The sequence below is a fragment of the Protopterus annectens genome, chromosome 4.part0 (genome assembly GCF_019279795.1).
Source record: "Protopterus annectens isolate FY-2018-M chromosome 4.part0, PAN1.0, whole genome shotgun sequence".
Lineage (NCBI taxonomy): Eukaryota > Metazoa > Chordata > Ceratodontiformes > Protopteridae > Protopterus > Protopterus annectens.
Window position 1 is genome coordinate 1,257,635,280 of NC_056733.1, and position 18,129 is coordinate 1,257,653,408.

The following is an 18,129-nucleotide window of genomic DNA, read 5'->3' on the forward strand; positions in this document are numbered from 1 at the left end:
CACTCCATTAACATGGACTGTTGTACTGAAGTATTTTTGAACAACCTCCAAAAACTTGGAAGTTCCTCACAGCAATGATGCACAGCTGCACTGCAATACCTTAAAAATGTGTCTCAAACTTTTTTTCACTTTTTATACCAATGACCAAACATGAGTAATTATTCATGCAATACTAACATTTCTTAACCTGGCCAGACTATAATCTTTATAAACTTTTACACAAAATTGTTTCAAGTGGCAAACTTCAAGAAACAAGAGATTTCTGCAGCAGAAAAGGGTAACTTGGTCAACTCAGTTTGTCCATTTACATATCTATTTGGTTAAGCTGTAGATCCCACTTGATGAGTATTTTATTTTCCTACCCGATAAGAATTGTATTTAGAGGATCATAGGAGGTTACTAGGCTAATGGCCCTGGGACCCTTACAAGCCTAGCCAAGAGTTTATCACCAAAAAGAAACGTCAGTCAGCACCTATCGCCCCTGTCAGTGAGGGACACAGGTGGACCCCCAGGACAAATTTGTAGTTTTCCATCCTCTCATCAAGGTAGCGCTTGAAGATGGTCAGCGAGGTACTCTGTTTGACTTGTATGGGAAGTCTATTCCAGAGACGAAGCAGCCTCTGGGAGACAAACCAGGTTTTGATGATGTTGCATATTAGATTCAGGCCTTCTGAGCGGGTAATGCGTGAGGAGTTAGACTTATGGATATGGAGCATCTCTAGTAGGGCAGGGTCCGAGATTGCCTTGTAGGCGAGACACAGATCACCCCTGAGCAATCTGTATGATACCAAGTGAGTGATAGTGAGTTGAGCCTGTCTGCATAGGACAGGTGTTGAAGGCCATGGATTTGCTTTGTGAGGTATTTCAGTGGCCTTTCCAGTTGATGCAGATGTTTGGAGAGGTACATCCCAAACAGGGCATTATACTAAATTATTGGTCTAATGAGGGAAGAGAATAGAGAGGCAATAACCTCCTTTTTTCTGGATGCAATCTCTTTACTTATGAGATGAACCAAGTAAAAGGCTTTTTGGACCACTGCCACTGCATAATGGTTGAATTGTGAGGTTGTCGTCAACCTGAGTGCCCAGGTCTCTCACCACAGGTTGTGTGCTTAAGGGGTTGCCATTGATGTGGTAATTGGTAGGGGTCATGTTTTTGCCGAATGGTATGATGATACATTTTTTTGCATTTAGCTTGAGGCCCATGACTTTGGCACCAGTCATTAGTTGCTGTGAGACCCTCTTGCAGTACATTAACATCATTTGGGGAATCAACGGCAGCACCCAACTTACAGTCGTCTGCAAACTTGGTCAGCCACAGGCCTTTTGTCTTTGCCTGGATCTCTGAGAAATAGATGTCAAACAGTAGGGGTCTCAGGACAGATCCATGGGGAACTGCACTAGTGAAAGGTCTGCTGTTGGAGGTGGACGTGACTATTTTGACTTTGAGGGTCTGGTTAGTGAGCCAGTTGGCCACCCACTTGATGAGATATGGATTTACGCCAAGTTGTGTTAGCTTTTCGATGATGCCCGAGTGGGGGATTGTTTAAAAGGCCTTGGCCAAGTCAAGGTAAGCTGTATGCACTGACTTTCCCTCATCCAGGGCCTAGGTGACAGTCTCAAAGAAGTCAACCAGGTTCAACAGGCAAGATCTGCCCTTGACAAATCTGAACTGGGTGGGGTCAAGTGCCTGGAGATTGCCTATGTCCTTGTTTATGAGATCCATAATAATACACTCCATGGCTTTACAGCAGGGGCGGCTCGTGCTATCGGGCTGCTGGACCGCAGCCCTCCCACCTAGAAATTACAAAAGAAAAATCTTTAAAACTGGAAAACAAAAACGAAAAAAAAAAAAAACACGCGTCCCGACTGCATTAGCAGAACTCAGACTGCCTTTATCAGTAGTCCAGATAGAGACAAAGAGGTACCCAGCAATCATTGCTGTGAGATACCAAAGAATCTGTGCGGTCCTCCGGACTGCTTCGGCTGCAGGCAGAACCAATGAGGGGTGAGCTGCTGCTGCTCTTGAGGGACGTTCATTGCGCGGGCTTGGCTTCATTCGTGGATTACTGCTTCAGGTAGGTGTTTGGTTGCTCTCTGGATTGTGGACTTGCTTCATTCCTGAAACAGTGGTCACTGGCTGAAGTGAACAGGTAGGTGAAGGCTTTGTAACTAGGACATTTGCTGGACAAAGGGTGTGTGTGTGTGTGTGTGTGTGTGTGTGTGTGTGTGTGTGTGTGTAATGCCCCAGTTACTATATACTGGTGGCTAGAGAGAACAAATGGTAGTGGGTAGAGATACCCAGGCTTGAACCCTGTACCTTGGATTCAGGTGACAAGGACCTGAATTCCCTATCCACCACCATTTCTAAAACAAATTGCAGATGTTTGCCTCCTATTTGTTCTGTTCCTCATAAAATCTGTGGTGTATCTACATTTTTCCTGGCAAAGTCTGTAGTGCAGTGGTGCACTGGTAGCATTGCTGCCCAACAGCTACAGGTTATCTGGTTTGATTCTTGGCTGGGGTGCCTTCTGTGTGGTGTCTGCATGTCCTCCCATCTTACAAAGATGTGTCTGGCATTTCTCCCTGCTCTGCTGAAAATTGTCTTTTATTCCAAGTCAAACTAGTTTCCTGGTTAAATGTTTAAAAATAACAGGCATTTGAATTTCAGACTTCATATTCTTCAGAAAGTACATGGCAACACAAAACTGTTCTAGCAGCTGTCTAAGTCTATAACATGGATATTTGAAATTTGTCCCTATTTTTGGGACTGTATTCCCCCATTATTGGCTTTGTCCAGGTATTTTGTGCTAAGGTTGAGAGTTATCTATGGTGAGAACTGAATTCATTGAATGTTTGGGGGCTGTAGCCCCCCCCCCCCATTACTGGTTTTGTCCACATGTTTTTGCTAAGAGGTTGAGAGCTATAGTGAGAACTGAATTCACTGAATATGATTGGGGGCTGTATTCCCCCCACTGTTGGCTTTGTTCCGGTGTTTTGTGCCAAAAGGTTGACAGCTATGGTGAGAACTGAATTCACTAAATGGTAGCCATTTAAGTTTGTCTTCCTCTCTTTCACAAAACAGCTGATTTGGCATAGTGGTGTGTTTCTCTGACTGTTTTGCACAGGGTCTCCTGAGTTAAAGACGTGGCAGTGAAATGTATGGTGGTAACACAGTATTTTATTCTAGCAACTTTCCAACATTATACAAGCAATGTTTAAAATGTGTCCCTGGTTTTTGGGCTTTTGCCCCCCCACCAAATAAATTTCGGCTTTTTCCAGATTTCTTGTGCTGCAAAGTTCAGAGATACAATGCGTGTCGAGTCGATTTTACAAGGAGCTGAGAGCTGCAGGGGAACAAAACTTTAGTGCTGTTTATTCTGCATCTGCTTGCATTGGTAATAGCACAACAGGTAGTGTACTTGCTTTTGATGCAGAAGGCTGTGGGTTCTACTCCCACAGTAGATAGATGCATGCTGGTACTGTATTGTGTTGTAAAGTGGGTGGATGCTGCAGCCCTTTTTGGCAAAAATACCTAGAGTAATAACTATGAACCTGTTATCAGTTTGCCATACATTCCCTATTGCGATATTACTAGCTTATTTTTTTAATGCATGCAACATAGTCAATTTCTTCCTCAAGGGCAACAGGCACTTTATTTGTAGATGAATAAACAATGACATATAAAAAGTTGTTTGCTAGCAGCAACCTCTTCATTGCTACAGATTTCTTTAATGTGGAATTATTTAGATGACTTTTACTACTTCAGAAATTGTGCATATTTACTGATACTGGTGGACTGTAGAAGGTTGAGTAGACTTTTATGATGGAAATGTTCTGAATTGGGTAGTTTTGTCATTGGTGCATGCATTTTGTTTCAATGTTTACTGGAAAAATGTTCAAAACAATAAATTTAAAATGACATCTAACAACTGTACTGTATTGTACAAGGAATATAATTTAGTACAATCAGGAAGGTGTATCAAAGAGCACATGTATGTTTCATGTGCAAGGGGCCTATGATTTGAAAACAGCCCAAAGTTAATCTTTATCTGCCACTGGCAAAATGTATTTTCTTTGAATGTGGGTTTCAATGCTGTTTCATTGAATGTGAGTTTCAAGGGCAGAGAAGTTTTTAATGCTAAGCCTGTTTTCATTGTGAGACTGCATTGCTTTGTTTAGCAGATGTCTTAGTGTTTGTGCTGTAAAATGCAAAATAAAACTTTCAAATGAAATCCAAATCATCATAGAAGTAAAGCAGTATGCACATTAGTGTTTATGGTAAATGGAGTGAAATAGCCAAGTAATGGATCATTGGAATGGCTGTAGGGTGAATGACTCCATTCGACCATGATTTTGTGAGGGGGAAGGCGGCAAACTCAAAGACAGCCCCAGCTGAACTATATCTCCCAACTGTCCAGATTTTCACAGAATGAGTAGATTTTTGCTTCTTATTTTTGGTTTGTTCCTCATAAAATTTGTGGTTTTCTGGAAAATAATTTAGGAATTAAGTCACTAAATAATGACACACTGAGTTTCAGACTTCATAACCTTCAGAAAAATGCATGCTAAAGTAAGACCTGTTATTCTATCAACTGTCTCAGTTTATACAAGAGCAATTTTTTGTACTGTTTATATGTTCCCCCAATATATTTGGCCTTGTCCAGATTTATTGCATTAACAGGTTGAGAGGTACATGCAAATAAATTGCTTTATAGAATTAGGCATAGCCAAACTTCTCAACTGTCCCTGAATTTGGCTCAAAATGTTGCTCTTCCAAAATTGCTATTTTGCAGAGGGATTATTGGGGGAAGAAAACACGGAGGGTTTACAATTAAGAAATAACTGTAATAATCAGAGTTATAGATTACTTTTATTTCGGAAATGCATGTAGATTCTTTTATTTTGTCAGCTGCTCAAGTTAGCAGTACTAATATTAAAACAGTGTCCCTTCTTTGGCAGGTTCCCAGCTGTATTGTGTGGCTATTTTATATTTTTGCATCATATTTGTGGTCCGATTTTCATTAAATTGTGTTTTTTTGGCAAATTAGTGGTAAATCATTAAAGACTGAAGTTAGAAAATAATGACAGACATTTGAGTTTCAGATTTCATATCCTTCAGAAAATTCATACTAATGCAAGACCTACTATTCTATTATCTTTCTAAGTTTATAAGAGCAATATTTAATAATTGTCCTTATTTTTGGGCCTTTGTCCCACTTCTATATATGGCTTTGCCCAGATTTCTTGCTCTGAGGGTGAAAGGTATGACAAATGTGTCAGGGCCATCACCGTCAGCCAGAGACATTTCAAATTGTGACATACTTGTTGCACCCCACTCCCCCATGTAGTGACTCTGGATGTGTCCAAGCAAGGCAAGGAGCAGTTATACAGTGTAAATGTGCAGGGTATCCCCCCATCCAAGGTAGACACAAGTACTACAGTGGCTTTTCATCTGTTCTTGATTTTGCAGAATGGTCTGGTTTCTGTCATATTTTTGTACTGTTGATTTATGCTTATTACTCAAAGTGCCTGTTGCTCTGTGTTTTAAGTAGCAATGCTTTAATGACCATCAGGTAAGCTTGTCCGAGATCATAACATGCAAGTAAGCTTTAATAAGCATACTGTTAAAGAATTGCCAACATTGAAGCCTTTCTGTTGTTGCCATGCAGAGAATACGTAACTAGATAATGTATAAGCGTTGGGTATTGAAATGTATATGACAGTATTTGTAATACAGGACAGGATTACATTATTTTAAGAAGCTCATTACACTTGTTGGAGACTTCCAGTGACCTCTGAGGGCTTTACCCGTAAACTAAACAGAATGCCATTCATGTGTGGTCCATAGCCTGTACAGTAATCCTTTAAGCAATGTATCTTGAGCTTATTTCTTGTTTGCTTTTCATTTTTACTTTGATCATGTTTTCCCCATGAAACAAGTAGATAGTTGTCAGGCAGCAGGTCTTTTTTGGATAAGAAACATTTTTACAAGTGGGGGCATCACAGAGATTGCTACTTTCAGCATGTTACTTGGTACTTTAATAAAGTTAAATATAAATTATAGTTAGAACTGCAGTGCAAGGAGAAGCAGTTTGAGTTGAGTGCTGCTTGTTTTTCTTATACTTGATTTTGACTGGCATTCCAGTAATGTATTTAAAAAGTCATTTATTTTTTCATGCCTCACAACCTTTTTGTTTCCATCTAGATATTAAGTAAGCTGTCATGCAGCCAGTGCATTGAAATATTTTTATTCTTTTACACTTCATTTGTCTTGATTGTACTCTCATAATGGGTTTGGTACCCAGGGCAGCATATTTAATTAAAGTTAGTTTTTGTGGTTTTGAGCATAGCTCCTCCCCTTTCTAGTTGACCACACCCCTTCCCATTGACCCCACCCATTCAGCTATCTCCTGCAGCCCCCCTTTGATTTGAAGTCACCAGCCGCCACTGATTTACAGATCAGACTTTTCAAGCTAATGGGGTAATAGTTTCCAGGGTTAGTAGTGGCACTACCTTTGTGCAAGAAGATGACAATGACAGTTCTCAACTCTGTTGAAATGAAGCCTGTACTTAGGCTGTGGTTGAATACGGTGCTCAGTGGAAAAGCTTGTTCTTGCTGGAGATGGTGCAGAATACATCCTGGGATACTACCAGGTCCCATGGAAGCTGTGTTCTTTGCCTTGGATAGGGTCTGCAACACTTGATCTATGGAGATGTGAGGTGTGGAACAAGTATTGGGGGATGTCGAAAGGATGAAGTTTGCTCTGAACCTATCTGCTAGCAGGTTGGCTAAGTCAACAGGATCAGTGTGATACTGTTAAGTACTAATTCGGAACAAACCTGGGCTTTGCCACAGTGGTTCCTGATGTAACTGAAGAAAACTTTATGTTTTCTCTTTGTTTTGGAGGCTAGTTTCAATTCATAATTGGCCTTGGAGGTTTTCACTAGTGATCTAATTTGCTTGCTGAGGCTAAGGAGGGAGTTTTTTTCCAATTTGGAATTTGTTCCTTTTTTACCCTTGGACAACAGTTTCTTCCTTTTGTTGTAAAGCCTGTTGATAGAGGATGTCCACCAAACAGGTCTGTGTTTCCTTGAGGAGCAGGTTTTAGTTCTATTGGGTATGGCTGAGTTCATGCAGTTGTACAGGTGCTTGTATCATCCATAGAGGCGCTGGAATGAAAAGCTACAGAGGTAACCATAGATCTGGTAGAATGAGCTTTTTTTCTGGAAGGTAAGGGTAGCTTATTCTATTGGTAGATAAAGGTAATGGCATTTCTAAGCCAAGAGGATAAGGTCATTTTGGAAACAGGTTTACCCAATCTGGGTCCTGCAAAGGCCACAAACAATTGGCCTGTTTTCCTGAAAGATTTAGTCCTGTGCAAATAACAACAAAGCTGTCGATGCACATCAAGGGTGTAACCTCTTCACTCTCCTTATATGATTACTAAACTATGTCTTTTGTTACTAGTGACTGATGATATTTTCTCCATATTTATTTTTATCTTCACTTGTTGATACTGGTACAATAATACTGATCTCTGTTTATATCACTCTGATTGAATTCATTGAATTCTGCTTTAATGTATATTTTCTGTATATATTACTGTAATCAAACAAACTAGATTCTTGCTTGTATGTATATATTCTGTATATGTTACTACATTTACTATCTGTAACACAGTTTCTGCTTCTGTACTAATTAATGTTTATATTTTTTCTGTATCTCATTGGAGCTTTTCTCCCCGGGCCTCTGCTGAAAATGGGCTCTTTTAGGCCCAGTGGACTTATCCCGGTAAACAAACGCAATAAATAAATAAAATAAAAGGTACTCCCCTCTATTAGAATGCCTTTGGAAGAAAACCAGCAGGTCAATAGATTGATTAATGGAAAAAACAGAAATGACCTTGGGCAAAAAGGAAGGGTCAGTACGAAGGGACACCCTGTCCGTGTGGAAGATCAAGTAAGGATTCTTGGCACTCAAGGCCTGCAGCTCAGATACTCTTCTCGCTGAGGTGAGTGCTACTAGAAGTATGGTTTTCCAAGACAAAACTTTTAAGTCACATGAATCAAAAGGCTCAAAGGGAGAGCCTGTAAGAAATTGAAGCATCATAGTCAAGTCCCAGGGATCTAAGGGAGGCTTGACTGGAGGTTTAACATGTAATACTCCCTTCAAAAAAGTCTTGCATAGGCGGTGTGACACAATCAAATAATTTTCCAGACCATTATGAAAATTAGCGATAGCTGCTAAATGTATGCAGTGATCGTTGAAGCTGAGGCTCCTGCATGCAGGAGAGTAGTCAGGTATTGCAGAATCTTTTGAATAGGCATAGAGAAATGGTCTAAGTTCTGATCTTTGGCCCAAATAGAGAACCTAGTCCATTTACTAGAATAAACCTTTCTAGTGGAAGGTTTGTGTGAGGCCAGAAGAATTTCACGAACAGGAGATGGGATGTCAGGCAGTCTGGCAATAATTGGAAGTTGAGGAACCAGGCCGTGAGCTTGAGACTGTGCAGGTTCTGGTGGATCAATCCCTGATAATGGGATAAAAGGTTACAGGAATGATCCAAGATCCACGGGCTGTGAATCAGATGAGGCCAGAGAAAAGGGAACCAGACTTGACGTAGCCGGTAGGAAGCAATGAGGATCACTTTGCTTTTCAACCTCTGAGCTTTCTGGAGAAATTTTGAGATGAGGGAAAATGGGGGAAAGGCATACAGAAGACCCGGGGGCCAATCGTGTGTTACAGCATCCCTCAATGATTCCCCCTGAGGGGGAATCAAGGAAAAATAGCTCCTGCATTTGTAATTCAGGGGGGAAGCAAACAAGTCGCAGCAAGGATTGCCCCAATGCTGGAAGATCCAAGCTGTTATTACAGGATTGAGGGACCATTCATGAGGCACCAGAATGTTCCTGCTCAGATTGTCTGCAATAAGGTTGGAGCTCCCGGGAATGAGAATTGCTATAAGAAAGCGATTGGAAGCTATCCCCCAGTGCCAAATCCTCATGGCTTCCCAACACAGGGGGCAAGATCTGGTTCCGCCTTGCTTGTTGATACACCAGACAACTGACATGTTGTCTGACTGAATTGTAATGGTCCCCAAAGGCAGGGATGCATGGAACGCTTGCAACACTAAGAGAACTGCCCTCAGTTCCAGGACATTTATGTGCAAGTTTGCCTCGAGAGGTGGGTCTAGGTGCATTGGGCAGTCTTTCCCTGGAAATGCCCCCCCACCTCAAAAGAGAAGCATCCGTGGTCACCATGGCCGTGGGTTGGGGAAAACAGAACGGTCGACACCAAATATTCTTTTGTGGCTCCATCCACCATAGCATTTCCTCCTTGCAATGGCTCGTAAGGCGTATCATGTGGTTGAGTGGGTGTGTTAACAATGACCATTGTGCGGAGAGGAGCCACTGCAGGATTCTCATATTTAGTCTCGCCAGTGGTACCAAAGTAATGGCAGCTGCCATGGAGCCCAAGAGTTGCAATACAAGATGTGCTGGTATAAACATGTGAGGCAGAAGGACTTGAATTTGGTATCTTATTTTCAAAAGCCTGTGAGGGTGGAGAAGCTTGGCAGGATGTTGTGTTGAAGACTGCTCCAATAAACTCCAGTGTATTTGTTCGAGACATTTGAGATTTGTCTTTGTTGATTGTTAATCCCTAAGTGGAGAGCAAGATCTTGAGTGTAAGAAAGGCTGCGAACTAGGAGATTCCTGGTCAAAGCAGTAAGGAGCCAGTCATGTAGATAGGGAAACACCTGAAATCCTTGTAGTCAAAGATGAGCTACCACAACTGCCAGATATTTGGTGAACACTCGGGGGGCTGTTGAGAGACCGAATGGCAGTGCCCTGAACTGGTAGTGATTGGCTCCCAGCCAGAAGTGGAGAAACCTCCGGGAGCGGTGATCCATCTTTATATGGTAGTACGCATCCTGTAGGTCTATAGAACACATCCAATTGTCTCTCCCTAGGAAGGGAAGAATGGACTGTACTGTGACCATCCGGAATTTTTGAGGTTTGATAAATTTGTTGAGTAGGCTGAGATCCAGGATTGGTCACCAGTCCCCTGTCTTTTTTGGCACTAAAAAGAACCTCGAGTAAAACCTGTATCCTGTCTGTTCTGGTGGGACTGGTTGGATGACCCTTTTTCTTAGCAGTTTTTCTATTTCTAAGGCTGCTAATCCCCTCTGATTGGGTGGTACATCGGGGATTTGTTTGACGGGTCTGGGAGTTAGGTGGAAGGGTATTTGGTAGCCTCTGGATATTATTCTCTGCACCCAAACATCGGTAGTAATAAGATGCCAGGCCAATAGATGCAGAGAGAAACGACTCCCGACCGCTTCCAGAGGAAAGCAATCGGGCAGCTGCTCAGGAGCGCTGGTAGGGTCTGCCGGAGAAAGAATCTCTGGCTCCCTGGTTACATGGACCCCCTCTACCCTGAAAAGGATGTCTTTCATATGAATAGCCTCCCCTGCCCCAGGGGGATTGCTCACCACAAATGTCACGAAAGGATCCTTGGGATTTCTTGAACCATATCTTTCCCCCCTTCTGGTTCCTGGAGTAGGGTCTCTGGGGGTTGGAAAAACGTATGCCCACAGCAGACATGGTCTTTCCGTCTTTCTCACTACGTGCAAGTGTGTCACATACCTTGGGACCAAAAAGTGCAGATTTGTCGACAGGTGCGTTAACGAAGGAAGATTTAAAAGGGTCTGTGAAATCACACAACCGCATCCAAGCATTACGTCTCATGACAATACCAGATGCGGTCGCTCGGGCTGCCCCCTCGGCGGTGTGAAATATCAAATGCATCAAGGAGTTTCAGATGGATTCAAGGGTAGCTAGCTGTGAGGCGACAGTGTCACACACCTCATCAGGCAGTACCCCCACCAAAGAGGAAGCCATTTCAGAAATTAGTCTCTTTGGAGGAGAGTAAACTGTGTCAGATAATTCAACAACCAAATGGTGAAGGTCGCTGAAGCATAAGTCCGTTTCCCCAGTCTGTCAATGATCCAGGATTCCCTATTTGGAGGATGAACAGTGGAACTATCTTCTGCTAATTCCCTCTTGGTGGCCGCCGCCACAACCATAGCGTCAACTGTCAGCTGCTTGGACCAGTGGGGCTGGTCTTCAGGTGTAGATAAAATTTTGTCCGGCCACCAGGGGACAGGTTCTACATTGTCCGGGGCCTTCCAGGCATGCTGCACAATTAGTTTAACTAGATCATCTGCTGGTGGGGTCACCCAGGAAGTAGATGGCTGGGTATGGAAGGCCTGCCGAAACACCGATTCCTCAGAAGAAAGGTTAGAGGACTTCCATTCCCCCCGCTATTTGAGGATTTCAAGAATGTCTCCAAATGACACGTCATCTGGGAGAGAACGAGGGGACCCTTCCCCTTCATCACAATCAGTGTCTTCTGTGATAGATTCCTCCAGGGGGTCAAGGTGCTTCCTCTTGCACCATTTCTTCCGAGGTGGCTCTCCAGTGGGATCTTCTGAAGAGGATTCCAGAGAAGGGGTTGTCTTCACAGGGGGTTTTGATACTGGTGTCCTACGGTCTGGTTGTGAGCCTTCAGAGTGAAGGGCCTTATCCATCACCTCTGCAGAAGGAGCACCTGAGACTAATTCCAGTTGAGGGGTGACGAGAGAACTGGGAAATATCGGAACCATGGACATAGACAGTGCCAACAAGAAAATAGGTGCCGGATTAGGTACCAAGGTACGGACAGTCCAAGCACCTCTCCGAGAAAGCATCGGCTCCATCGTAGCAGATGCTGCAAGGGTGATGGGTGCCGACAGGGAAGGCACTGCTGTCGGAGCTGAGACAGTATGTACCGAAGTGGGAGATGGGGGGCTAAGCAGGGGAAGATGAGATAAAAGATTCCAAGCCAGGGGGGGACAGGAGGTCTAGCTGGAATGGGCAATCCCCTAGCTACCAGAAGCTGGTCTACAACCCGCACTAGGTCTAGTTCAGAAATGCTCCTAATGGATCTAAAAGAGGCTGCAGAAGGGGAATCAGGTCTTTCTAGAAAGGGGCTAAACCTCTGCCCCAAGAAAGGATTGTAAGTAGGAGAATATCAAGTCCTTGGCATGAAATCGGGTTTTGGAGCCAATGGAGCCGAAGAAACTGTCGGCACAGTGGCCAGGGATGGTGCCAAGACATGTGCAGTCATCAAGGCCCATGGAGCTGAAGAAGCTGTCGGCACCATGGACAGAGATGGTGCCAAGGTATGTACAGTCATCGGAGCCCATGGAGCCGAGAAGGCTGTCGGCACCATGGACCGGGATAGAGCCGAGGCATGAACAGTCATCGGAACCGATGTAGGAGCCAAAGACGGCACCGAAGTCAGTGATGCTGTGTTTGGAACCAAGATAGGAGTGAATACCATGGTCAGCACCGAGGGAAGACAGATCCTGGTGTCGAAGAGGTCTGCGCCGGTGAAGCACGGGACGGACTCGGTTCCCTAACTGACGGAGATGCAGGGACTGAGTGACTCTGTTTTTCCTTATATTTTTTGGTCTTAGGAGGGGGGGGGTGTCCGATTAGAAAAAACAGCACAAATGTCACAATCAGCTTTCAAATGATCCACACCCAAACAGTAGACACAACAGACATGTGTATTTGAGTTAGGCATCTTACGTCCACACTTGTCACACTGTTTAAAACCCAATTTAACTTTGTCTGACATGGTAAAAGAAACAATACTAACCTGATTTTTTTTTTTTTTTTAGGAATACCACCAGTAAAGGAAGCCTGTCAAATACAGGAGAAAGGGACAGTCAAAAAAGGTAAAATTTTAAAATTACCAAAAAAAAGGGTAGGAAATAGGCCTAGGTTATAGGCGACAGTGAAAAAAGACTAAGTTGACTAACATTTTTGAAATTCAGAAGAAAAACTGTCATAAAAACAACAAATTACTACTTAGCTTGAGAAAGATGGCTAAACACGTCTGACCAGGAGCGCAGCAAATGAGATCTGGAGTATCTAGAAGAGGAGCATTGTGGGTAGGTTCTTAGCTGAGAGTTTTTGGCTTGCACGAGCTGGGAAACAGCCGTCTGTAAAGTATGAATAAAGATTTACAACTTCAGATTGATACTTTTATCCTGCCTCATATATTTTCTGGTGTAGACTTTGAATCATTTTTGCTTCCCATTTCCTAGTAATGTCTTTCCAAATAGGCTGTTTCAAGACCACAGAACAATCTTCGTGGCATCTTAACAACTGTCTGTATAGAACAATAATAATTTGTTGTCTTCTAATGATAACTAGTAATATTTCTTCCTATGCATCCCAGTACTTCGCCAATTTTTCTAGGTTTTCTTTCTGTTTTCTCAAAGGTGACCATATCATTGCCCTGTTCTGAGCTTTTTTTTTTTTAAATCTAAATTTAAGCTGCTATATTTCAGACCATTCTATCCTGAAGCATATATTTGTTTCTTTCACAGAAAGGTGTATTTTCAGTAAGGCCTTGTCAATGTCATGTAAAAATATAGTGAAAAATGATATACAGCAGTACTCGCCCCTCTACTACCCTATGGTAACCATCACTTCAGCTGAGTGAACTCCTATTCTCTGTATCTCATTGTCAAGTCAAAGTTTAACACATGCTACCAGTCTGCTTCCGAGTCCATGCTTGCCTAATTTACTCAATAGCCTTTTGCATTGCACATTGTCACATCTAGCTTTGAAATAGATAGCCTCAATAATCTCATATTGATTTAATCCCATAGTTATCAAGTCAACACCGCCATTAGATCTGTCTAGTATAACCCTCCAAGAAACAGAGCGGTGAAAATGGGTAGCACTGCTGTCTCAAAGTGCTTGGTTCTACATTTCAGTACTCGGTCATGGTGCTTTCTCTGCAGAAGCTGCACATCCTCCCTGTGTTTTCATGCCTTATGATGATGATGGTTATTATTATTACCACTATTATTATTTTTTTTGTTGTTCCAGTTTCAGTCCACATCCCAACAATGGTCTGTAAGTGAACTGATGAACCTTGAAATTGTCTATAGGGCTGAGTACCATTCAGACTGAGTGAAAGAGAGACAGTATGCGTGTGCATGTGTGTGTTTGTGTGTGTTAGTGCATGTCTGTGCAATTGTGTGCATGCATGTGCACATACATACTGTGATGAAATTGTCCACCATTTAGAATAATCCTCTCTATTTTCTCTATCATGCACCTACTAAATGCCAGGATGTAGGTTCATAGGTTGGTACTAGGCTATTGGCCCTAGGGCCTATACAAGCCTAGCCATAACAATTCCCTGGATATTTCTTCCCATAATATTTACTTCCCTGGACCCCTGTCTAGCAGGGCAACTGACGTGATCCCCGGGGTGAATTTCCTAGCTCCCATCCAACTTCCTGCAACCATAGACTGGATTAAGTGGCTAATCAAAGAATGAATGAGGGATAGAACCCTCCTTTTGTGAATCCATGATGCCATGGGTCCTGTGTTGTTGCAAGCAAGGGTGTAGCCAAGCATATTCTTTATACTCTACTGAGTACAACTTTTCTGAGCACCATATCAACATGTTTTTTTTCAGCTCATATTACGTTTACAACTGTCTAAATGAATGTCTTTAACAACAGGTGCAATGTTGCTAATCTAAAAACAATTGTTTTAGGGGGAACAGCTGCAAATGTTACTTACATTTATTAAGTGCTTGGGGGCAGCATTTTTAAGAGATAGGTGTCTTGGGGGGTAGTACTAATAGCTTGTGAGTAAAAATGGAATTTCCTTGCTACACCCCTGGTTGCAAGGTTTCCTGGTATTCGAAAACCTTTTCCTTCGGCATTCATTCATGTCCTTCCCTACAAGTGGTATTAAATTCACAGGTTGGTAGTTTCTACTCTCTCTTGCTTCTGCTCTTGTAAAGAAGATTTATGTCTACGCTCCATCAATTTTCACTCGATCTTAAGCCTTCACTTTGACTTTAGATGCTGCTCTCTTACTGGCTATGTCTGCAGTTCATTGCAATCTGTTGCCTGTTAAAAGAGGAAAATGGCGGCAAAAGAAACTTCAAACAAAATACAGTAAATCAGAGAACCAACATAAAGTGGTATCTGCTGAATGCAGTCTATTGGTCAGCTGTAGATTAGAAGGTCAAGCAGTCCTTATCTGTCCTCAAAATTCATTTTCTACCTTTAGTGTTTGCATGGCCTTGTAGCCAAACTAACATGCAAAATATGGAAACAAAGTACATTGTAAAAAATGGAAGAAGCAAGAGTTGTACGTAGAAAAGGAATGCATTCATTTTACACAGAAGACCGAATTAAGTGCATACTAGATGAGATAGAAAATCAGAAGTTTGACAGGCAGCAGGTTTGGGACTATGATTCTAAAATTGGCAACTTGGCATCTTCTCTTTATCTAAAAATTATGTGCAAAGTAAAAACATAAAAAATGTTCACAGCAGCACAAGGGTGTAGCCAGGCATACTCTTTGTACTCTACAAAGTAAATGTTTTGGAGATTGCATACTTTAGGACACACCGTTAATAGGCATTACTGTCTATGGTAGTAAAGGGTAGCCACATATATCCAGCAAGATGGTTGCCTTCCCTTGCACCCCTAGTTTATGCCGTTTTAAGTGCCTTGCAAATCTTTAGTGGCGTGGGGAGTAAGCCCCCCATAAATGTTTCACAGTTTTCTTTTAATTTCACCTTTGTAAAAAAAATGACTTACAAAATAATTTATTCATTAATAATTAAGAGATCCAACATTATAAAGTAGACCCACATCATACCATGGGGTATTGCTTGCTACTCTGCATCCTGGGACATCATAATATAAACAATTGACCATTTTATTCTGTGCATCACTGAGAAACATTGTAGTTTCTTCAGTCTATATTATTTCTGCAACTGTTTAAAGTAATGCCTCTAATAACAAGAACATAACTTGCTTGCAGAAAAGACTTATATCTAAAAACTTCTTTAGTAGTTTTAGAGGGAACCATTGAAAATGATGTGTACATTTAGTAACTGCTGGAAGGGGACAACATTTTGAAAGATATATCCATATTTTTAAATGCCACATCAATGGGGGCAGTACAAATAGTTTGTGAATACAGTATGGAATTTCTGGCTACACCCCTGCATCAGCACTCATCAGTACCCCATAAAACTAACAACATGAATGAATAGACTCCATCAGTGGTAGACTCAAGGAAGGCAACTGCAGGACATACCTCCCTGTCCAGATTTTTGCATCATATAGTTGTTCTATTACTCATAAAATGTGTGGTTTTCTCTGAAATAACTAAGGACTGAAGTCACTCAATAATGACAAACATTTGAGTTTTAAGACTTCATATCCTTTAGAAAATGCATATTAAAACAAATCCTGTTTTTCTATCAACTTTCTAAGTTTGTAAAAGCAATAATCCTTATTTTGGGCCTTTGTCCAGCATTATTTTAGGCTCTGTCCAGATTTCTTGTGATGAGAAATTGAGACGTATACTGCAGGATAACTGTTTAGATATGATACATCCATCATGCGCACCCTCCAATACATACAACAAGACAACACATGAGGCTTTGGCAAACTCTCCCTTACATAGCTTACTAGTAGTGTTGTCACCTTTTCAAATGCTCAAAGTGGGAAATTTTTGTAGAAATGTCAGATTTTTGCAGGACAAAACATACCCATGACCAGTACAAAGGATAGAACTTCACTTTTGGCCAAAATAAAAGCTTATTCTTGCAGCATGTGAGTTGTTTGTGCTGTTTCGTATAACATTTAGGTGTTTCAGATAAAAACTGTTTTATACAATTATTAAAGAAAACTTTGGAAATATTTTTGTCCTAAAATCTCAGGACATTTGCCAGTTTTTTTTTATTTTTTTCCACAGGACACATCCGCCCAAAGAGGGACTGTCCCTCACAAAGTAGGACAGGTGGTAACCCTACTTACCAGTATGTCTTTAAAACAAAGAGTTAGGAGGTCACAGTGAAAAAACAATCAGAAAAAAAAAACAAATGAAAACTCCAGCCAAGCTAGAACTTCCAATGAGCGACCTCCCAAACCTCCTGTAACAAAGGCACATGGGATATATAGTTTAACTATTATAAGAAGTCAGCAAACACACCGCTATTATTAATTAACCACTCACATTTCAGGGGATCCGGGATTATCGAAACTGGCAGACAGTGCGTAGTTCGAATACTGAACTTGAAAAAATAAAATAAAAAGCGAGAAAAGGAAAAACAGCAGTTGCTGAGCAAGTCAACTCTATGAGCGCGCGCATGCATACATCGCTGTTCGGAAAGGGGTGGAGAAAGTTGCTGAGCAACAGTCAACTCTATGAGCGCGCGCATGCATACGTCCCTGTTCGGAAAGGGGTGGAGAATAGGGTCTTTAGTATGGGCAACTTTTCGATTGTTTACGTGAGGAACCTACTCAGTCGATTACCGTTAGTGGCGAACGCGAAGGGCGAGCGCCACGCTGGTAACCATAACACTCGCTTGTTTTCACTCTCGGGTGTGCGTGTGGTGGGTATGCGTACAGCACGCATGAGATCTATAATATTGTTGTTTGTTGCGCATTGACAAAGTAGGAACAGCAAATAGGAAGAGCTACATACTACACGGTCGGTTAACCTGTTGGTAGAAAACTGTTGTATTTCATGCATAGCTCACAATCAGTACAAACTGGTACAAAGATGAAAACATATCGCTTTTAATAAAACGTTATCCCTGTATATTTTGCGAGTGAGATGCTAAATGTTACATCTCATGTTTGAATATCTATAGTTTGGTACGTTTGACTAATCTTATTACATTTGTGTCTTAATAATGAAAAGACATCAGACAAAATTTTAGTGTAACTGCATGTTTAGACTTCTCCGCCCTTCTACTGATTTTTTTTTTCGTATACTCACAACACAATTCTTCATTTCTTTTCCAACCGTCCATACCCAAATTATAGAACACGCCATTATTTCAAAGCGTGCTACATGGAAAATATTTAAAAACGCCATTGTTGTTTTTCTTGTATAACCGTCTACATGATAACTCGTAAATTGCATTTAGACAATATGTTAATAACTTTAGGTTCTTCCCATCCTTAATTACTTCAAGCTTTTCAATTCCTTCTATTTTTCCGAATCTCACCAGTAACTA

At 41.7% G+C, this 18,129-nt stretch overlaps 1 protein-coding gene across 3 annotated transcripts in view; it reads right to left on the minus strand.

Moving 5' to 3' along the window:
- Positions 1 to 17,303, minus strand: part of LOC122799830 (LRP2 binding protein) — an 812,580-nt gene extending 795,277 nt beyond the window's left edge. For 2 of the 3 annotated variants that reach the window (XM_044069156.1, XM_044069155.1), the window contains exon 1: positions 17,121 to 17,233. Coding sequence is in view for 1 of the 3 variants with exons in the window: in XM_044069154.1 (XP_043925089.1) it covers positions 17,121 to 17,259 (139 nt within the window). In the remaining 2 variants the exon portion in view is untranslated. Of the gene's footprint in view, positions 1 to 17,120 lie in introns of all 3 variants that reach the window. The other variant, XM_044069154.1, reaches the window with a different exon arrangement.
- Positions 17,304 to 18,129: the final 826 nt, after the last annotated feature.